Raw genomic sequence first — 24,039 nt, 5'->3', positions numbered from 1 at the left:
GTGGCAGAGCGACGAAGAATCTGATACTGTTATTAACAGCGGTGAGGACGGCGCATCACATACCGAAACCTACGATAGCGACACAAAATATTTGGAATAAATTGTGTACCGGTAAGTCCGTATTTCACAACAAAGCTATAATTTTTTGCAAGTGTTATATTTTAACTTTAATACTCAAATTAATGACAATTAACTTAATACGTTCATTTTTATTTTCAGGTTGGAAAAACATTTGCTGAATTGTTGTGAATAATTATGAATTTTGTTTTAGACTATTTTAATTATTTTGATGTATAAACGCGAGTATTACGTACATCTTAAATTTGTATCAAATACAATTTAGTTATAAATACATTTTATGAGTAATATACTGGTATTAAAAATTCTTCGTATAATAATCGCACCCTACTATTTTTTCGAAAATTTTGGTATAAAAAGTATGACAATTATGCCGGGAAATACGGTAATTTCTTCAACAATTCGTTCATCTGCTGCTATTGTGTAGGAAGTGAATTCACTGACTGTTGTTGTAAACTAAAGAAATACACCTGCTGCTGTTGTGGAGGATGTGAATTTACCTGCTGCTGCTGCTTTGGAGGAAATTAAGTACCCTGCTAATTGTAGAGAAAATGAATCCTCTAACTTTTACTCGTTCTGGTTTGAATAAGACTGCCTCAACCACAGGTCAAACAACAGACACAATAGAGTGGGGAAGGAAAAACGACAATACACAATAAAGCAGATGTTAGCAATTCCTGGTGACCGCATGAATGAGACTTTTTCTTCATCTTATGATGATGATCCTAAAATGCAGAGGAAAATCACACAAAAAAGAAGAGATTTAAGGCACAGTATGGACCAAGGTGTAGGTCAGACACACACAATTCAGATTGTGCTGAGGAATCAAGCTAAAACTCAAGTGGAAGGACAAGGTGATATGAAGGATGGTCAAGATCTAGATAAGAATGCTGCAATGTGCACATCCTGGAAGTTAGTAATTTCAAGAAAGTAAAGGAGAAGACGTAAAACTAAGTTACTGGACAAGGAGTGTCAATTTAGATAAAAGGACAAAAGGGGAAAAGTATTTAGGGTTGAAGAAAGGAGATAATTTTGAATATAAATTTGCCAAGGAGAGGCAGGAGGGTGTAAGACACTTTAAATGTGAGCAAGTTGCCAAATTTGAAAGGCAAACACTTTTTGATAACCTCTAGAAGGACATCAAAACTTGGGAGGCATAAAAAGGCTGCATTTGTATCAATAGTGGATAAATCAATAGAACTGATGGTAAGAATTCCTGTAACAATACCTCTTTCAAATATTATCTGAAAGTGGGTAATAACAGTGAGGGAGTCTAAAAGTAATGTTTCTGAACTAATTTTCTCTAGCGGAAAAATCAGTTTGAACTTGGGTCATATAATTGCCTCTAAATGGACTTGTGGTTAAGAAAACAATAAAAATGGCATTGATGAACCACAGCTCACGAATGAAAATGCTCCATATCTTCCTGTACTGCCAAATCAAAACGCAGACATAAGGCACAAAATCCAGAAATTTCTCACAATGTTGTGCCAGCACTACCAAGACGTATTTGCAGCCAATGTGAGAAAGCAAATCACAACTATTTACTGAATATGAACGTAACTGCACTGAGGTTCAACCTGCTCCAAAAAAAGAACTTTTTCATACAGTATTCAAGACCATGAACATTGGCTTCATCGTTCCCAAGGAAGATCAATGCGAGACAAGAATACAGTACAATCTTGGTACTGTCTCAGTTGAAGATTACTAGAATCACCAAAAAAGAAAAAACACATCAAAACAGAGAAAGAAAGGGACATCACAGGAATCTAATAAAGTGAGTGTATGCAGTAGATATCCAAAAAGGACTCTTGTCAAGATATAAAAGCATCCACAGCATATCACGAAACCAAAACCAAACAAACTCCAAAACTGGTCTGCTTACAATTTAGGTACATCGGATGCAACATGATGGCAATGGAGATCTAGACAGTAATGTATTTGCTTCAATGCTAGTGAGATTCTTAAACAAAAATGTTGAAAACGTACCACAATCACCAAAAATCATCATTTGGAGTGACGTATGTATGTACGTACGTACGTACGAAAATAGATTCCAAAAAGTATCAAATGCTCTCCTGCACTTTACTGTAAATATAGGAGTTATTGTGAACTAAAAATACCTGGAAGCTGAACATACACAAATGAAGGTCGATAGCATGCACAGTGTCATCGAGAAGAAAATTAGGAAGCAAGAACATTATGTACCTAGAGTCTATGTACGGGAAGTCAGGGGAGCTAGGAAACTTCCCAAACATTACCGTATTTTCTCGCATAATTAACGCACTTTCTGGACAAAAAATACAAGTGAAAACTTCAGATGCGTAAATTATTCAAGGAATTCAGATATTAGAAAATTATTTACAATTTATTTACATTTAAAAGAATACTTCAAATATGTACACACAATTGATTCAAACATTTTTGTGGTTACAGTCATTTGGCTATATAGAGTGTTATCAGCAATATGGGATAGTAACAAAATTCCAGAAGATTGGAGTAAAGGAGTCATTATCCCACTGTTCCAAAAGGGCAGCCGACGGAAATATGGAAATTACAGAGGCATCACGCTGTTGTCACACTCGCTGAAGCTGCCGGAAAAGATCATAGAAATGAGACTTAGGAAGAAAGTGGAACCTTTGCTTGAGGAAGAACATGGGTTCAGGAAAGGTCAAAGTACCGTGAATCTTATCTTTGCAGTAAAGATGCTGACAGAAAAGTACTGGGAATATGGAAGAAATCTTGTGATTGCATTTGTGGACATTGAAAAAGCATATGATAGTGTTCCTCAAAACAAGATATGGGAATGTCTGGAAGACCTTAAAGTTGCCAAAGTACTTGATTTGACAAAGTCAAGATGCTATACCATAAGTGCTACAGCTGTGTCCACATAGGCAACAGACAATCAAAATGGTTTTAAACAAAGAGAGGTGTTCAACAAAGAAGTGCTCTGTCACCACGCTGGTTTGTAATAGGAATGGACAAGATCATCAAATTTATCAGAAAAGGGACAGTGAACCAAATGCCCTGGTATTCGCTGATGATGTGCTTTTATAGGGAGAGACAGAAGCTGAAATTCAGAAGAAACTTAATGAATGGAACAACACATTCAAACATATTGGACTGAAGATGAGCAAAATAAACACAGTGGAAATTACCATAACAGGGAAGGAACAAGCTCAAATACATTTCTGGAAGGAGCAAAAATCGAATCAGCTTCCCACCTCAAGTACCTCAGAAGCACAATCTCGAAAGACAACACTGTTAGGCAGGAAATACTCAGCAGGACACAGAAAGCATCAAACTTTTACAGTCAAGTCAGACACTTACTTTGTACCAATCCTCACGTACGGTTTAGAGGCATGTACCCTACTAAACAAAGACTTCAGTAGAATCCAAGCAACTGAAATGAGATTCATTAGAACCATGAACCAAACTACCAGAAAGAACAAGATCAGAAATGAAGTGAATAGGAAAGTAGCTGGTATTGAGGTTTACCCGTGTCGTAAACACAGACTTCTGTGGTATGGGCACATAATGATAATGAACAGGGAAAGACCTGCCAGAAAATATTATGACCTTAACCTCGTAGGAAGAAGACCACAGAGAAGACCAAGAAAACATTGGATAGAGACTGTAAGACCAGATGTGGAGGAGAGAAGATACAAATGGATGTACTGGAACAGAAGATGTATGAAGACAAAAGGAGATGGCGAGCGCTTCTACAGCACACGATTCTTTCTGAAAGCCAGATAGGGTACCATAAGGTAAGTTGGCGACACGTATTCAAAGTACCCACACTGGAAAGTTCTCTACCCGTTACGAGCTGACAATACGACCTGAAGTGAAATAAATATGAAATCATAAAAGTTCAATTCATGTAAGTACATAATAATGACATACCGACAAAGGAAGAAAAGTCTTAACTTCTATAGGGTACCGTCTTCAAGTTCACTACCAGCACTGGAGGAAGAACTGCTGCTATTGCTATCTCTGCTCACATCTCGCCATACGAAGTCATCTTCATTCCCGTCTAATGAGTTCAAGATTCCTGTTTTCTTGAAGCTCTTTTCAATTGCCTTCAATGAAATCATGTCCCAAGCGTGGAATATCCACTCACAAAGTAGTTCCACAGGTGGTTTTCGAATCTTGCCTGTTGGGGAAAGTTCGTACACACTTTCAGCCATCCAGCACTGATGATGTTTTCGCACATTGTCCTTGAATGGTTTATTTAACAAAACGTTTGAGTGTTGAAGTACCGACGTCAGTCCACTAGGAATCACTGCCAAATCGGTTAACATTGTTTCCAGTAACTACTTAGTGTGTTCCGCGAGGTGGCAACGAAAACTGTCTATTACAAGAAGGGCTGGGCATTGAAGGGGGGCCCTGTTCAATTTCCTCAAACCATTCGTACCCAATCTTGTACGAGTGATGTGTCCATCCACCCTTTTTCCTGGATACAAACGTCGGTCTATCGCAGAAATTGTTTTCGGCATTGTTTTTCGCTTAAGAACAATGTTAGGTGAAAGGTTTCTGCCATCCGCAATTACAGCAGGTATTGCAGTGAATAGTTTTTCGCTTCCCATAGTGCGCACGATAACACTTGATGCCCCTTTCGTATCGGCCTTTCAAAACTGCAATGAAACGGTTATACACCGAATGGATGTCTGATGGTGATCACACGTTAACGACAACCAGACAAGTGAAGAGGCCTGAAGTAGGACTAATACGCAGCTGGATCAAGACCGCATGGGCGCGCATTCCCAACGATCTAGTGTCCAAAAGCTTTAAGAAATGTGCAATTTCAAATTCAGTGGATGGTATGAGGATGACTATTTGTGGAAAGATGCCAGCGACGAAAGTTTTTACGGTGAAACTTCAGATGAAGACTGAATTGTGAATGATCCGAGTATTCAACTGATTTTATTTACGATTTTTGTGATTTTATTAATCGTAAGCTGTTTGAATCTATAATACTGGTACATTTGAAGACAACTAAATAGGTATCCAAGATATTTTATTATTTTATCTTTATTTTCCGCATTTTGCCGTCTCAAATTTAGGGTGCGGGTCTTATTCGATGAAGGGTGGTATTCCGGATTATACGGTAAGCATTCGGCACTTACCTCACAATCAGTTTAACATTTCACACCAAAATCTAGTTTTTTATTACTAACTATACACTTGAGACGAGTCAATCAGCGAACAATATAAACTGGAGGTAAAAAGAAAAGGTTGGACCCTTCCTCTAATCAATGATGCACACAAACTGTTCTGCAAACTGTTTAACTCTCTCGGTGCCAGGCGGCAGTGTGAGCACCCGCCCTTTAAATTGCCTAAGCCGATTAAATCGGCCGGCTTAAAATTCTGTGATATGCATAATGTTGAGGCAACCTATTTTGCACGTTATTGTGTACTTGACCTTGCATTGGCAATTCTAAGATGGTGTTATAGCTTTCACAAGAGTCGATTCTTGTGTTTACAAATACCGCTAACCGGTCAGTAAGAGATTGCTCCTTGCAGTGAGTGGATTTGTGATAGCAAAATGGCAAGCTGTTCACGTGATATTTTTTCAGCAGGTATTGATAGCTGCATCTGCGGATCAGTGGAAGAGTGTCGGTCTCCGGATCCCAAGATAGCGGATTCAAACCCGGCAGAGGTAGTGGATTTTTGAACGGCGGAAAAAAAGTCCATTCGACACTCCACGTCGTACGATGTCGGCATGTAAAAGATCTCTGGTGACACATTTTGTGTTTACCCGACAAAATTCATTAAATCTCAGCCATAGACGCCCAAGAGAGTTTCGGTTTACTCGGTCTGCCATCTCGTGGCCCTAGAGTAAAACGGAACGTCAAAATTGACGAGCAGACAGCCAGATGGCGTCAACTTGAAATGTCTGCACACGGTAGATGAGGCCATGCGATTATTATTATTATTATTATTATTATTATTATTATTATTAGCAGGTATTGACGATAAATTAATGCAGAATATGGAACAAACCAAGGGTAACGCGGATGATTTATCGGATAGCAATAGTGAATTCAGTTCAGAGTAGCAACAAAATTATACCGGACATGCCCACGGAATCACCACAACTAAAGAAGAGACGTTTAATTGCTTCTAACGCCACTAAAGCTACTCTGAATATGGTGGTAGATGAAACTATTGAAAACGAAGATGATGATGTCGAGAACATTTTGTGGAAATTTGTCCCAATGAACCCAATAACATTCCTCAACCTCCTGTCTCCTTCAAGGAACTTTCTGGACCTGAACATGTCCCGCCATCTGATTCTCTGCCCGTATCATACTTCAATTTACTTTTCACTTTCTCTCTGCTAAATCGTATAGTCTCATATAACCCACTATCATTACGTAAATGCCGGTCCCCGCGGGCCAAGTGTAGCGTGCCTGCCTCTCACCCAGAGGTCATGGGTTCGATTCCTGCCCAGGTCAAGAATTTTCGCCTGGTCCTGAGGGTTGGTTTGAGAGGTTAACTCCATCTATGTGACCCTAAGTGATTGCAATTGAGGAGATATCTGAGGGTGAGAGGGCGACCCCAGTCTAGAAAACCAAGAATAATGACCGAGAGGATCTGTCTCACTGACCATGCCTCACCTTGTAAACGGCAGGTCTCTGAACTGAGCAGCGGACGCTTGGTAGGCCAAAGCAAATCAGGGTTTTACCGCCATATTTTTCTTACTTTTGTATATTCTGTTGTATTATAAAATTCTTTTTCAAATGTATACTAGAACGAAAAAAGAAAAAATTATTTTGCTGAAAACAAAACTATTTTTTTATTATTTTATACTATGTTGTCCGCATGTAGAAAACTTCTTGTCAGTATTTGCCATTCATCGATACATATACGCAAATTTTATCGGTGAGTAAAATTGTCTTGATTTTTACTAGTGACGTATGTTTGAATTTTTATTTTTTGTTTTGATTTTTCTCGTTCAAATCAGTTATTCTATAGAACTGTATTTAGAAATACATTATAACTGCGTATATTCTTTTGTATTGTAAATGATCTTTTTCAAAGTAGATATTGAGAGAGAAAGTGCGAAAATGTTTCTCTCTTCCTAAAAATAAACGTTATCGACAACTATAAAACAAAAAAACATTTTTGACTCTTTATATCACTCTAAACCAGTTGTTTATTCTATGTAGTCTGTACGCAGAAAATTTCATGCCTGGCACTTTACAGTAGTAGAGTGAAGGAGGAGCTCTGGCCTCTTCCAGCTGATGGTGAGCGGCCGACCAAATTGGCTCCAGGCTCCCAGAGGGTTAAAGAAAATGGAATTGCATTTTTGGCTCCTATCGAAGAATCAAACGCAAAGCAAAAACACTAAAATATGACTAAAATAAGAAGTAAAAATCTATAAACAACCCTATACAACCACTTCACGAAGAAAGAAAAAAGAAAGTACATTGCTAGGGATTCAAGTACCTACATAACAATGATTCCCAGCCCACTATAAAAACTTCAATAAATGCTGGACGTAAGCAAACTTGTAAAACACACATGCGTCCAAACCTAAAAGGACAGAACACTCGGCAAGAGAAGCATCTAAATGAACACCACGCGCAAGGATAACAATTGGTCAATGGGTCACTATATTCAGGTTTCAACAATCCATTACACATTCATGCGCATTGATATTTCATTTGAAAGTGACCAAGGAGGGGAAGAACTTCCAACCACTGACATACCACCTAAAATAGGATTTTAAAACAAACAAGTTAACCAATAAACTAAAATTGGGAGAAATAATAGAACAATAAGGTGGCGTAGAAAACTGTGGAAATTTGGAAGTCTCCTGCGTAATTAGGGAGAGCTGACAGGTACGTCATGACTATGTTAAATGTTAATCAGTACAGGGCTGGCCTTTAAAGTTTTGAAAGAGACACAAATGGATAATTTTATAAGAAATTATTTCCAAATCCTGTGTGTAAACTCATTTTGATAATTTTGCATTTTATCGGATAAAGGACGTGCCAAAACAAACCCGCTTGTTTCTTTTTTCTTGCCAAAAACTGATAGAAAGAAAATGCACACACGCCGCCTCTTGTTTAAAAAATGGTGACTTCAAACCGCAGATTCACTTTTGGGTCACAGATGCACAATTTTATAGAATTGTTCTACTTAAGCTTTCCAATTGTGGAAGAATTACCCAAATTTAGTTATTCCAGAGATTGCCTTCCATGTACAAACAAACTCACAAATTTCCATTCTTTGTAATACTAGTATAAATATTAATTTACGTCACCTGATAATTGTCTGGGAAAGTGCATTGATGGTCCAGAATGTGCAGAAGAACTATTCCAATGTGGATCGAATGCTTGAACTGCTGGAGGTCCGTGTGAGAACGATGACCCCTGGCCAGCTGGAGAAACCCCCTGGGATGTAGAGCCAGATGATGTTATGGGTGCTCCAGAACCTGAAGATCCTGATGATCCATGGTGATACCCACTGCTAGCTAACTTCACAAATCGTGGTGGAAGATTATTCTGGAAGTGTGAAACTCCATGTGGGAACTCGTGTCTGTCACCTCGAAGGTCACGGGTCTTCCGATCTCGTTCACTGCGTAAATCTCTATCTCTGTCTCTCTCACTCCGTGATGTTTCCCGATCACGTTCATTACGAGTGAAATTAGGGCGGTCGGTCATCTAGTAAAGAGATAGTGGAACATATAATTTTTGAAGACTAATTAAAAAAAGTGGAAAAGAAACTGCTATTACATCCCATAAAAAGTAAGTTGAATGAATTATTTACCCCACAGCAATAGTCAATCATGAGTCAATCATGCAATATTATACTAAGACCAAATCAGACGTTTGAAGAATAACAGACAATAGAATCAATCAATTTGGAACTAGGTAAGAACATGGGTTGGAACTAACCTGAGTAAGCTGCCTGAAGTCTGAGTCACGTGAATCTCTTGGTGGGAGACCCTTTTCATCGCGTCCCTCACTACTAGTACGAGAACGATCCCTTTCACGTTCATGACTCTCTCTTTCCTTATCGCGATCACGAAGTCCCCACTCCCCGAGTGTGCCAGATGTAGAGGACTCTTCTACATGCTCCTTAGGTTCTCCAGACTTTATACCCATCTTCTGTTCTAGTTCCTGCAGTTTCCTAGCAGCTCCCTGAAATTAAATAGCAATATGGTAAAAACACAGCTTACTACAAACAAGAAATAAAACTGAACGTAATCCCACCATGAACAGTGTAACATTAGTTAGCCTCACCCCAAATCTGAATTGCCGCCGCATCTTCCGACCATTGTGTTATCTACCCAAGTCTGTTTGAACCTTACAACATCAAAGAAGTTTAATGGATCTTGACTAGATATCTCCAATGGTGATTTTCTACTGCTACATAGTGCTCTGTACTTTAATTTTTTGGAGAATGTTCATGTTTTACGGTTTAATAACCCGATCAGCTTCAGTTGTTTGTGTTATTTTGGTGTTGACACCCCTTCTATCAATCAGATTATACCTAATGACATTAGATTCCACCAATGGAAGAACACATTACTGTCAGATAGCCTCCCTGAAAATACTTTCGAGTTTTGGACCTAATGTGTTAATCATCATCGGGATAGTAGGAATAATGTTGGGATAATCCAATCTATATACAGAAAATAAAAGTTTTGTCTGTACATTGCTCAGAATTTGAAAAGAATGGTATTTCTGTATTGGTCACGTACACAGTAACAAGAAAATGCTTACTTTTCCGTAATTTCTCTCATTCTGTACATACAAAGTGTACACGCATCACGAGAAAATGACTGAAGATAATTTAATGAAAATCTGTATATAAGGTCGGGGAGATGAGCTACTACAATCTAGGCTATAAATCATTTTTTCCACACTGAGTGAAATGGTAGTTTAGGGGAAGGCCCAAAATTTAATTCTCAAATGTTTATATTATTAGTGCTCCTACTGATAAATTAAATTAAATTTCCAATCGTTTGTGTCTTATACATTTTTATCGTGCTAACCATGATAACACAGATACTGAGTAATTTGTATTTTTGTTGCTAAGTTCATATCAACGCCGAGCCATGAGAAAACGGGCTAACAGAATTTAATGAAAATCGGTATATACAGCTGGGGAATAAGAAACTACAACCTAAGCTATAAACAATTTTATTAACCCTGGATGAAATTGTAGTTGAGGGGAAGGCATCTAAAATTTAATTTTTAAATACCTATGTTATTGGCCTTTACAAAAAGGCCTATATAACAAAAGTTATAGAGAATACAATTTCCGATCATTTATGTTTTGTTCAGTTTTACCGTACCGACTATGATAAGAGTGGTATTTCAGTGTCTGAAGAAAACTAAATGTGATGGTTTACAATTTTTTTTTTTTAATGTGTAAAACATTATTGTGTGTTATGTTCTACCTATTCAATACAATCAATCATAAGATTAATGTTCATTCCTCATCAAACTATGGACATGGGACATGTTTCGCTCTTTTTAAAGGGCATCACTAGCCTTATCACTTCAATACCAAAACAAGTATCAGTTTAGCTAAGACATAATCGAAAAATTCTTATACAAGATGTCCGGGTTAAAGGTATAGTATAAAACTTTATAACTTGAGAAATAATGGAGATATTTATTGGCGTTTTGTTTCTACAACTAGGGTAACCGAAAATGTTTTCTGTGTTCGCTTGCGGTAGCAGTAGTACCATATGTGCATGCGCGTAACTTCACTGTTCACGAGAAGCATGCCGGTAACCATGTAGACTCCACAGCAGAAGGTGTTCTTGTGCTTTCGCTCGCGGAGAAAAAATCCGTTACACAGTACAATGTAGATTTCGGAGTGAGTATGGACTGTTACAAACTGATGATGTTTCCACTTAGGTAACAATCACGAAATGGGACAGACACCTTCGAGAATCTGGGACCTTGCTGGCGATGTCTAGCTGCCACGCGAAGAACCCAGTTTCAGAGGCTACTGTTGATTTAATCCGCGAGCCCTTCAAGCGGAGCCATTGTAAGTCAATTCGACAAGCAAGTAGGCAGTTACAGTTACTTCGTTTGACAGTACATGATGTCATCCACAAAACGTTTTGTCTACGGACGTACAAACTGCAGCTTCATCAGAAAATCAAACCTCAGGACAGGCCACTACGGAAGGCATACCCAGAGACGATTCTGGCAAAAATTGATGGAAACTAGGCATTCCTCGATTTGATCTGTTTCTCGGACGAGGCTACATTCCATATTTCCGGCACGGTAAACAAGCTCAATTGCCGCATATAGGGATCTGAACCACCACCTCCCCCCCTCCCCCATGTAGTGACAGAGTTGGAACGGGATTCTCCGATAGTGAATGTGTGGTGTGGATTGTTGAAGAACAGGCTTATTGGTCCATTCTTTTTCATGGAGCCTACAGTTAATGGAACACGTTACCCAGACATGTTGGAGCATATGTTGTGGCACAACTTCCTAGGGACGTGATCTTTCAGCAAGATGGTGCACCATGCCATTATGCGGAAGTTGTGAGGAATTTCTTGAATCGTGAATTCCCAGATCGCTGGATTGGGAGAGGTAGACCATCAATTGCTTGGCCCCCTAGAAGCACCAACATTACACCATTTGATGTACCAGACAAGTTCGTGGTCTACCAGATCTGCGTCATTGCATTCGTGCAGCTATCACAAATGTTATGCCTACAATGCTGCAGAACACTTGGAGAGAAGTGGAATACTGATTAGATGTCTGTCGCACCACTAATGGTGCGCATATCGAGGTTTATTAGGTATGTAAACAAACATTGAGTTACCCTACTTGTAGAAACAAACCACAAGTAAATATCTCCACTACTTCTCAAGTTATTAAATTTTATATTATTATACCGTTAACCCAGACACCTTGTAATTTAAAAAATTAACATGATGTATAGCAGTTATCTAAGGAACCTAATTAGACATGAGAATTATGAATATGCTAAAGGCCTAATGCCTTGGTCAAGTGTAAAATTTGATTAATTAACCTATATGGTACAGTAGACAAGTGACTTAGAACATTTTAAAACAAGATTTAAAAAAGAAATACATTCCATCACATAAAGTTTTGACATATTATTTAACTATATGCTCAGAGCTAGTGGTTAGTCCCCATCCAAAGCTTGATAAAACTCGGTGTTTGCAATTTTGAAAGTAGAAGTTATTTTATTGTTGTATTCTTAATTGAAGGCTCATTACTGAGTACTATATTTGGTGATGCATTAAAACTGTAATAGTGTCATTAACATCATCTTTTGTATACACTAATATTGTGGTGTTGGCGTGCTGCGTCGATGTTGTGGCATTCCAATGTCAGCTTGTTAATCAAAAAGAGGACAGGCTGTGGGACAGTTGTGATGTCACGCTGTCGGGTGTATATAAGCTCTGTAAAGGGAGAAGTTAGAATTAACGAGATTTAGAATGTAAGAAACATAATGGGAGAGGGTAACTGGAAAAAATTATAAGTATTGCTGTGTTGAAGCTTACCTTTTGCCCACTTGAATGTTACCTTCATGTGCGAGTACTGGTGGTCGCCGATGCTCTGCTACGTGTATCGTATGTGTCTCGTCTTGGTGGAGGGGAGTGGTCTTGCTAAGTTGGGGCTATTGGTATGCGGGTTGTGCGCGAGGGAGAGTTGCTTGCGTCTAGTGGGGAAAAGGGATGTGATGTGTCTATCGGCCAGATAGGAGTGTTTATTGTTTATAAAACCTTACGTAAAATATTATCTTGAAGATTTAACTGAAGGAATATAATTGGTAATTGTTCATGAAGAGGACTTTTAATGTCTATTTGATTTACGTTATATTTATGATCTAAAAGAACATAGTTTTTTGAATTTTGTCATAAGTCTTCCTTTATCGATTTTCTTAAAATCTAGAGATCACGTTTGATTGTAGTAAATCTATGCCTGAGTCTCTCATATGATTACTCATAGCCAAGAATTTATGTTTTTGAGCGTTGAAATGCTCAGTGTATCTAGTTACTTCTCCCAGTTTACCCCACATAAGAAAAATTGCACTCAGTACATTAAGCCTATACATGCCCGAACCAGAATATTTGTTGTTTATAGAATTGATTGTGTTATGATTGAAAAGCAAATTTCGATTGAGTTCCAAGTCTTGAAAGCAATTTTGATTTCTTGCTCTCTTATGGGATTGGTTACGTGATATATGATTGGGTCAGTGTAAGTGAAGGTTGCATATTTTCATTTTTTAGTTTTTATTGGAGAAAGATTAGTGGCTAACTTCAATTTCAACTCACTGATTATTTTGTTAATGATTAATGGATTGTATCCGTTGAAGCTTGCAATTTTCTTTATGATGTTCAATTCCTTCTTTAGATTGGCCACCGAAAGAGGAATTTTCAATGCTGTATAAACCAAACTGTAAAATGATGCTTGCTTATGCGATTGCTATGTTTTGTGGTTGTACGGGTAAAGGAAGGTTTTCTTAAGATTTAAAAATCAAATTTGCCTGACACCCTTGTGACTGTGGTATCTAGAAAGTTAATTGAATTGTTTTCGTCTTCCTTAGTACATTTGATGCAACCATCTAAAATGTTTAAATATGTTAGGATGTTATCACCATTGTTGCAATTGCTATCAATTACTGCCGACGTGTCATCAACATAGCGAAGCCAAACACGCAGACCGTTATTATTAGTTATTGTGCTATGCTCAAGGTTATCCTGTATACGTTGGCGAGTATCCCTGATACAGGGTCACCCATAGCTAGACCTTCTTGTTTGTAAATTTTACTACTGAATGTAAAATAGTTGTTACACAAAACAATACTTAGTAAATTTATGAATTCCCCGATTTCAACCGAACTTAAGGTGCTATGGCTAAACAGATTATTTTTCATAATTTCAATATTTTTCTTTAACAAGTTAGTTCGTACATATTAGTAATGTCGAGGGAAACTATGTTGTGATAAGGTTGCAGATTGAATTTATTTAAGGTTTCACAGAGATCAATTGAGTTTTTTTATTGGGTAATCACTGTGGAATTTATAGGGTTTTTAATAAATTTAAAAAGAAATTGTTATATTTTATAATTTGGACTATTTCTGCTGTTGATAATAGGATGAATAGGGACATATTTTTATGTATGTCAGATCTGGCAGTAGGTAATTTGGGATTCATATTGATGAGTTTTTTATATTCTTGTTCATTAAAGAAAAAGTTGAATTTTTTAAGAAGTATTTTTAAACTACGTAAGGTTTTCATAATAGGGTCTTTGGCAATCGTGGTATGGGTTTTGTCTGCAAAGAATTCTTCTGTTTTTAGAACATTATCTTGTTTATTTATTAGAACTATGGTGTTGCCTTTGTCAGCTTTTGTTACTATGATATTGTTATTGTTTATTTTGGTTCTCAAATCCTGAGTCTGTTTTGAAATGGTGGAATTATTATTTTCAGCTACCTCTTTAACAAGGGAGGGCAATCTCTTTTTCACTTTGTATCTAACATAGTTTTGTCTTTCAAAGGAAACTTGTTTGTCTATATTCGACTCAATTTCTGCTACTATAGTGATAATATAGTCTGCCTTATGTGGGTTAGGCCAGTTGTGTTAAGCCCTTACTGAACAGACTCGTTTAGCTGTCTTAAAATGTAGTGTTTGAAAGATTAATTGTCCTTGGGGTGTTGATTGCAGCAAAGGTGAGTGTGTTTTTACTTACATTCTGATTGAATGATTTAAGTTTGGCTTCCTTGAGACATGTTAACTTATGATCCAAAGTTTTCTGGTTTTTACCAAGTATAGTCCGTAATCTAAAATCAGTGTATCTTGCATAGGAATTCTATTCGAGAGGTGATAGATATTGTGAGATGGTCAAATGCACTCTATAAAGTTGTAAGGTTAAAAATGTTTTCTTCTTATATAGCGACTTGACTTCATTTCTGAGCCAGATATTATTGATCTTATTTTGAATGTCATTAGACTTCTGGTTTGGAATGTTTTCCTTTGTACATGTTTTAGGAATTTTGGAATTAAGCCAAGTTTCACACATTCTTTTAATAATTTGATGTCCGAGATTTTGGTTTTGAGGTTCAGATATTAATTTTTATTCACAATAGCCTCGTTGGCTATTGAAAGTTATAAAATTCATTGTTTTTTAAATCCGTATTGAAAATAACTTCTTTAACTGTGTAAAATTTTATTGTGTGTTATTTTCCACCTAGTCAAAACAATCAATCATTAGATTAATGTCATATCCCAAACTGCAGGGCAACTCATTGCAGATGGATTTGATCTAAATAACCAAGCTCGATAGCTGCAGTCGCTGAAGTGCGGCCAATATAAAGTAATCAGCCCTGAAGATGGTTTTCCGATTTTCACACCAGGAAAATGCTGGGGCTGTACCTTAATTAAGGCCACGGCCGCTTCCTTCCAATTCCTAGGCCTTTTCTATCCCATCGTCGCCGTAAGACATATCTGTGTCGGTGCGACGTAAAGCAAACAGCATGATTTAAATGAAAGCTGGAACCATGAGTGGTCAACAAAAACAGAGAACAAGTGTCACCATCATGATCCCACAAAGAAGCCAAACGGTTTTGACCTACCAAGGAATCTCTGGTGACGTATCAACAGGTTAAGGACAGGACTTAGTTGCTGCAATTACTTAAGGTACAAGGGAGGTTAGATGAGTTCATGAATGTGTGATTGTAACCTGGAAGAACAGATGATCGAGCTCCCGGTCCAATGCTGTCTTCTTCATTCGTACCCTGCCACTCCTGACGATTTGTTCGCTCTCACACCTGGATTAACTGAATGGCTAAGAAGGATGGACTTTAAGTTTGACTTTACCTTGTGTGTGTATATATACATAGTATAAAATCACCATCGCCTCAACAAAAGCAGGTACCTGTTTAGCTATGACAATCCAAAAATTCTTATAATTTAAAACATTAACATGATGTATAGTCATTTAAAGAACTTCATTAGACATGAGAATCATTAATATGCTAAAAGGCCTAATGCCACCCTTTCTAAGTCGCTACAAATCGACTTCAATGAACATATATAGATCGACATACGAAGTATATGCATGTATACAATATTGCAAACCCTCATTTACCCATTTGACCCCTGCATATATTTTTGGATTGAAACTGCACTGGTGCTGGGATTATTTAGGAGGTAATACAGTGTCGGTTCTTATCATGAAAAATTTCTTAGTTACAAGACCATTAAAAATTTAAATATACATGAAAACAAAAGGCTTTCATACCACAAACGGCGGAACGAGGAATACTGTAAAACATTTTATTTTATTAGCATCACCGGACCGTACTCCGGCTGCCTGCTGAGCTGTAACACAGTCTTCTCTTTGCACATCCTCTTCGATTTCCACATCATTTTGTTCTTCAGGAGCGTTGCTCAAACTAGTACTAATATTACTACTAATTTCACTTAAAAAATCACATTCCTAATCATCAATACTTCCTAACAGGGGTCATATATCAGTAAATATCAGTTCTATACTGGCAGCCATCTTGTTTACAAGTGAATTTCAAAGCTAGAGATAGCCCACTTCAAACTAATATTACCAAGCATAATATCCATATATATTAGCAAAGAGCTTATAACATTGCAAAGAAAGAGCCCCTACACAAATCACAAATAACACTCAATCTGCCATCTCTTGAGGAAAAGTTGAATTACGCAGTAAAATGAGACAACGGAACAGGACCGTGGACCGGGGTTTGATCCACCGACACGAAGCACGGAACGGTTCCGTGGCTCAGGCCCAGTGAGTTAACTGCTGCTAAATGATACATGATATCAACAAATAGATTGTACCATAAGATGCCTCATTTAGCAGTCTAAATGGCTGGTCTCAAGATATTATCTCCTGTCTCATCTATTTATGGGTAAAATTGAGTTAGGAACGTTGAATAGGGTGAAATTTTCGTAAGGTTGTCTCAAAGTGCATTACTTTCGAGTACGAATGTGACAGCTACATACATAGAATTTGGCTCATGTATGGACACTGCGTGGGCCAATTTTCATGTAGAATTAGATGATTCTATCTTTCATATACACTATGTGATCAAAAGTATCCGGACACCCCAAGAACATACGTTTTTCATCTTAGGTGCAGTGTGCTGCCACCTAGTGCCAGGTACTCCATATCAGCGACCTCAGTAGTCATTAGACATCATGAGAAAGCAGAATGGGGCACTCCGCAGAACTCGCAGACTTCGAACGTGGTCAATTGATTGGGTGTCACTTGTGTCAGAGGCCTGTACACGAGATTTCCACACTCCTAAACATCCCTAGGTCCACTGTTTCTGATGTAATAGTGAAGTGGAAACGTGAAGGGACACGTACAGCACGAAAGCGTACAAGCCGACCTCGTCTGCTGACTGACAGAGACCGCCGACAGTTGAAGAGGGTTGTAAAGTGTAATAGGCAGGCATCTAACCAGACCATCAATAATAAGATTGTATGCAGATGACATAACTGTTTATAGGGAAATAAACAACATTGAGGATTGTTCAGAATTACAAAGGGACCTTGAAAGTATCCAACAATGGGTTGAAGAAAATAATATGAAGGTTAATGGAGGCAAATCAACTGTTTCAACTTTTACAAACAGGAGCTTTAAAACTGAATTTGAATATACTTTAGATGAGGTAGTTATCCCAAAAGATGGCAAGTGCAAATACTTAGGTGTGAGATTTGAAAGTAATTTGCACTGGAAGGGTCGTGTTGATGACATTGTTGGGAAAGCATACAGATCGTTACATGTCATAATGAGGCTACTTAAAGGATGCAACAAAGAATTAAAAGAAAAAAGTTACTTGAGTATGGTTCGTCCATTATTGGAATATGCAAACAGTGTTTGGGATCCTCATCAAGAATACCTAATAAAAGAAATAGATAGTGTGCAGAGGAAAGCAGCAAGATTTGTAACAGGGGATTTCAGGAGAAAGAGTAGTGTATCAGAAATGTTAAAGGAACTTGGGTGGGAAACTTTGAGAAAACTAGACTTATAGGATTATATAGAGCCTATACAAGAGAAGAAGCATGGGGAGATATCCGTGAGAGGCTTCAGTTGGAAAATAATTATATCGGCAGGACTGACAACAAATATAAAATTAGAAGGAATTTTAGCAGAAGCGATTGGGGTAAATTTTCATTCATTGGGAAGGGTGTGAAGGAGTGGAACAGTTTACCAGCGGTAGTGTTTGATCCTTTTCCAAAATCTGTACAGATATTCAAGAAGAGAATAAACAGCAACAGAGAAAATAAATGAAGTGTTAGAGGGCATTCGACCGGTGCAGGTTATTGTAAATAAAAAAAATGTGTGTGAATAAATTAATTCCATCCCCTGGTCTAAGGAGTTTGGACAGCCAAAGTAGGAGACTGCCTGTAGGGGTGAAGTACAGTGGGGACTTCGAGGGCCCTGGGACCGCTACGGTAGCTGTGAAGGCCCTTCAGGAACTCTGAAAAGTGGTGGCAAAAGGGGCTCTGGTTAAGACGCAGCAGGTCGTTATGCTACTTAGGATCCAGAACGGGTAAAAAAAAAAAAAAAAAAAGTAAATAAATAAATGCAATGTAAATATTAATGTTATACCAGTTTTATAGTATCATTTGAAGCAATTCCACATACTGTATATCAGTTGACTATATTTGTAAGTAGTACAGGAGATATTATAATTAGAATTTTGTAAACAATATAAATTTATTAAGGATGAGCTGTGTGTTAATAGAAAACATTGTTAGCGTAAATTGTATAATATTGTATTATAGGAAAAATTTTCTTCTCTTGTAATTTAATATTTAGTGCTTGACGATAATGTATTTTAGTGTACCATTTGCCACCGAGGTAGACACCTCATTTGCAAATAAAGAGATTTTGATTTGATTTTGATTTTTATTCTTGACTTTTCTTTTTGATCTTTCCTTCCGATCTTTTGCCTAATTCGACTTCTAATTTCTTCCCTAGGTTCCTCAACCCATATTGAAGTGGAAATTAATTCTTTGCATCTTACCAAGTTCATGTTTACGTTTATTTTCCGGAACCAAACTACAGAACACACATAGTGTCAACTTCATTTGACAATAAACCTTGCAGCATAATTTAACAGTTTTAGAAAACTAAAGTTATATATAAGCTGGACAAACCGCCATGGGTGTACAACAACGGAGTCATCATTTTAATGGATTTTAAAATGGAATGCAACTTCATCTACCATATTTTATTTTATATTCATCTGTGCAAATGTTATAGTGTGTTTTTAAAGTTGTTTTGAAGTCATATTTCATATTCATCCATGCAAATGTTATAGTGTGTATAAAGTTGTTTTAGGGTTTTATTGTGTTTGCCCGATTTGACTTTGTGGCTGATGATGGCACATATCTGGTGCCGAAACTAGTACCTCATTTGAACGATATGCGATTCTTTCATATTAATAAATATCTTTGTATTGAATAGGAGGAACACACTTAAATTTTTTTTTAAATATTGTAATCCCACTTCAATACGGATCATGAAATTTCTAAATATTAACCGAAGATATACGTCGGAGACCAACAAAAGAAATAATAATTCAAGGATTACAAACTTCAAAAAGGATTATATAATGGCTGTTCACTGCGCTGTAATCCTTATTTTAGTTGCTGACAAGGATACCATGAAGATGATGTGCTAAATATACATGATGGACCAAGCTGGGGACCAGTACATCTTACCATACGACCGAGCCAAGATGAGGAAGGCGACGGGAGACCATTCGACCAACCCATGATGAGGAAGGGAATGAGAAACCAGACAGCAATTCCGTGATGAGGAAGCAGACGATGTACCAGATGTCCAACCCATGACCTGACCGCAGACCCAACTACATCCATTTGGGAAGCAGAACAGCTGGACCAGGACCAACCATGAGCGAGCTAAGTCATTTACAATACTTAATCGCATAATTTTTGGTTTGCCTACACATGTGCCTTAGGCACGTGCCGATAGGTTCAATATAATACCAATATATAAGAATGCAAGTGAGTGTTACCAGTGAAGTGTGAGATACTTAAGTCCGTAGTTACATGATCTAGCAATATAGCATAAGATTCTAATATGTTGGATATATACGTCATCGTATATCGGTCAAAATAACATGCCTGTAGCCAGAGGTTTGAAAAGGAAATTTGGAAACAGCTGATAGTAATGACATACTGGCAGATTACAGAGATTTCGTATTAGTAATGCTACAAGTCGACGTCACGTTTGGTTGCGCGTGGTGTAAAATAAACATATGGAATCACGCATTATTTTGCTTCACAATAAGGGCATTGAACTCAATCATAGGTTTTGATATAGCAACTTTAAAAGGTTGTTTTAAGAAACATAGTGTGGTAGTTTTGACATGGTCATGTATATGGAAACGCGACGAGTTAATACTGAGGCTACGATGTTAAGATGATATATGAATGTTGAAATAAGGTAACAATTGTGTTAACTTGAGGAAAAGTATGAGTTATATATTTATATGAGGAGATTTATATGCACTACGTAGGGGTCATTGAGTGCCCGCAGTTTAAGATATGCCACGCTACATTCTTTAGACTCGTATACGTGAGATTGCCCACACCTCAGGATTGACCTAAGCCAAGGTATGAATAGAATTTACTATTGTAGAATTATGCTTGTGACGGGATCGTATGTCAACTTTAGATGTGCTGTAATGAATATCGGAATACTACGATACGTTTTATAGCTGTGATTTGACCAAATGCATTCACGACACCGATAAATATATTATGTTTCTGAATACAGCGACATAGTACTTACATTGTAACTGCGCGCATGAATTAAATAGCTTGCATTTAAGTAGAATGTTACGGAATATAACGAAGGAAAGGGACATTGAGCCTAAAAGACATGTGTATGACAGCCAAAGGTTATGTTGAAGTTAGTTAGATAGCTGAATAGACTAACATATACTCTGAACTTGCATTTTCTCAACGAACAACATCTAGGGAAATGTTAAAGTAGGAGCCAAATTTAACAGGCACTAGGAACAAATGCCTTAGTCCGTAAGTAGTTGTCCATGCACAACGTGAAAGAAGTAATAAAGCATGAGTTCGGATTTATTCATATGGATTTATGCATTCAAATTTACGCATCCAGATTTACCTATTCGAGTTTACTTATGTGGATTTACGTATTAGTGACTCGTCATTTACTGAGTATCAGCTACGATTTACTATTTAATATTCTCAGCGCTCAATTCTAATATGATTGGGGATTAAATATAACTGTGATATACAGTTCAGTCCTGCAATTTGAAGTTATAATTTGGTTTAATTTCAAGTTTGAGCTTATTAGTGGACTTTATATACACTTCAGCTTAACCGTGTGTTTAATTCAGACTTGTTTAATTAATCTTAAAGCAAATGCGCTCTCGTAACAACTTAATTATGTTGGTGTTGTATATATGACTTAACTTCAGAATGGACCTTAGATGTCCAGTGATCGATTGTAAATATGTACATACTCAACTTTGATTTCATGATGGAACTGATCTACATAGTTTAATACTAGATGTTATTTCTCTTTCTACGAGCCAGCGCTGACTCACAATCCACACTTGTAAATACGCAATGACAAGCAATGCCATGGATTAAATTCCAATTTAATAGTCCAATATTTAGTCAATAAATACCTTGTTCATTTTTCTACAATTGAATGTCTCATGAATTCTTTCATTATAGCCTAGTTGGCAAGTTAGTTGCTTAGATAAGTGAATTGTTGATCAATTAAGTACTCCATTTAGTCATGACCAGTTCTCACGTCGAATACTTTGCTTTAAGAAATTGGTCGATGATTATTACTATTATGTCATGAGATTCTATAGACGTCTCCCGTGCGTTAATCTTTCCATACTCACGTAAAGCGTAACATGAAGTAAGATTTCATGTCTTACTTGGCATCTGGACACCCTGAGGTATCCGCTGAGCGACCCCATTTCATCTGATTAGGCAGCCCAACTACGAGTTCGAATTGGAGGTATCGGGTAAAGAATGTAAGGTTCGTTACAGAAAGGATTCTAAAACAATGAGGTTCGAATTTAGACGTTACCCAATAGAAGTGAAAATGGTACGTTCATTCGTCACCAGATGGCTCCCCGGACATCGTAAAGCACTAGCATTGGAAGTTGACAGAAACATCAGAATCAGTCTAAGAGGGTCACATAGCATGTAACAGGTATATGCACATATGAAAGTATGACATTGACACAAGCCTGGAATGCAACATCTGGCGATGAGGAACGTACGAATTTGGAAACACTGAAACGAAATAACAATAGTGAAGGGACAGGAAAGAAAACCACCTACGTAAATCCTTAATGGCTGGCAACCAGGTATTACTTAATTGATAGCCAGTGTCCCTGTTGAAATTGTTAGGATTTCTATGTATTTCCACAGCTTCTCGTATAATCCTGGACCTGTAGTGTCTAGTGTGAGTAAGAGCTCAAGCATCTTGGAACATGAGATCATGACCTGACGATAAGAGCGTGCTCAGCTATTGCTGATTTGTCTGGCTGGTTGACGAGAATATTATGTTCATGTTCCTTGATAGCAGTACCAATGGACCGGCATTTTTGGCCAATGTATACCTTACTGCAAGTACAGGGAATACAGTAAATTGAAAATGTTAAGGATCCACCTTTTCAATACAATGACAGATTATTAATTTGAGTTAGATGACATGTTTGGTACTAGTTTCCAAGCTCACTGCGCGTCATCATCACCCAATGAATAAATTGAGCAAATCGTAACTAATCAAAAAACAATATAAAACACATGACAGCACCTACAATGACAAATGTTAAATTGTAACAAATTAAAATGATGAGAGTAAGGTGCATCTGACCATAAAGTAAAATTCTATATAATATCTGAGAAGGTAGGAGCCTCTGTGGCTCAGACGGCAGCGCGTCGGCCTCTCACAGCTGGATATCATGGTTCAAATCCCCGTCACTCCATGTGAGGTTTGTGTTGGACAAAGCAGGGAGGGGCAGGAAAGGTTTTTCTCCGGGTATTCCGGTTTTCCCTGTCATCTTTCATTCCAGCAAAACTCTCCATTCTCATTTCATTGCATCCATCATTCATTAATAAATCACTTTGGGAGTGGCGACCCCATCGTACTAACAGCCTATATATGCTTCATTCATTAATTCCCTGACCCGGTTAATGACTGGAAAACAGGTTGTAGGTTTTCATTTTCATTTTCATCTGAGAAGGTAACCCAGTTAAGTCTTGATACAAAAGAAAATAGTCCAGCTTTTTTTTTCAAAATCGCGCCCGGTAATGACGACGTAGTGTTTTATCGTCCGAGTAAATTAACCGTAAAATGTGACGAAAAGTGCGGAAAATGTCGAAGATTAGTGAAAAATGGAATGTTGTGCGATTCATGTGATCGATGGTGGCATTATAAGTGCGGAAATTGCCCTAGAGACGTAAAAACTAATGAAAATGTTGACTGGATTTGTGAGCAGTGTGTTTGGAATGTTGTAGTTGGCGATGACGTTGACGATGAAGCACCGAAAACAATCGATGAGGAATATAAAAGTGCATTAGAAATTATAAACATTCTACAAAAGGCATACCTGCCAACTTTTGGAAACCATAAATAGGAAGCTTCCTTAATTCTTGGATTTCATCACATACATTCTACCACGGTCTTGGTGAAAAAAGGTCAGGATAAAAGGCATACATATCAACAGTTACAGGCAAATTGACCATTAAATTTAAAATTTTAAACTAAGAATAAAAATGGTTACATGAAAATGTACCTAATCATTCTCATTTATGACACTTAGCCCTACATACGAACAATAATATTTATGGCATACTAACGCACGCAACAAAATGTATTTTACCATACTTTCTCGCGTAATTAATGCACTTCTTTAATGAAAAAT

The 24,039-nt window shown here is 37.5% G+C and overlaps 1 protein-coding gene across 4 annotated transcripts in view; it reads right to left on the bottom strand.

The window, feature by feature from the left end:
* Window positions 1–24,039, bottom strand: part of LOC136858113 (protein PRRC2C) — a 708,190-nt gene that overhangs the window by 446,502 nt on the left and 237,649 nt on the right. For all 4 annotated transcript variants that reach the window (XM_067137420.2, XM_067137417.2, XM_067137419.2 and 1 more), the window contains exons 13-14: window positions 8,985–9,230; window positions 8,351–8,750 (exon numbers count right to left, since the gene is read on the bottom strand). In XM_067137420.2, coding sequence (XP_066993521.2) covers window positions 8,351–8,750; window positions 8,985–9,230 — 646 coding nt within the window. The remainder of the gene's footprint in view (window positions 1–8,350; window positions 8,751–8,984; window positions 9,231–24,039) is intronic.

The sequence above is a fragment of the Anabrus simplex genome, chromosome 1 (assembly GCF_040414725.1).
Source record: "Anabrus simplex isolate iqAnaSimp1 chromosome 1, ASM4041472v1, whole genome shotgun sequence".
Taxonomy (NCBI): domain Eukaryota; kingdom Metazoa; phylum Arthropoda; class Insecta; order Orthoptera; family Tettigoniidae; genus Anabrus; species Anabrus simplex.
This window is presented reverse-complemented; position numbering and strand designations above follow the sequence as displayed.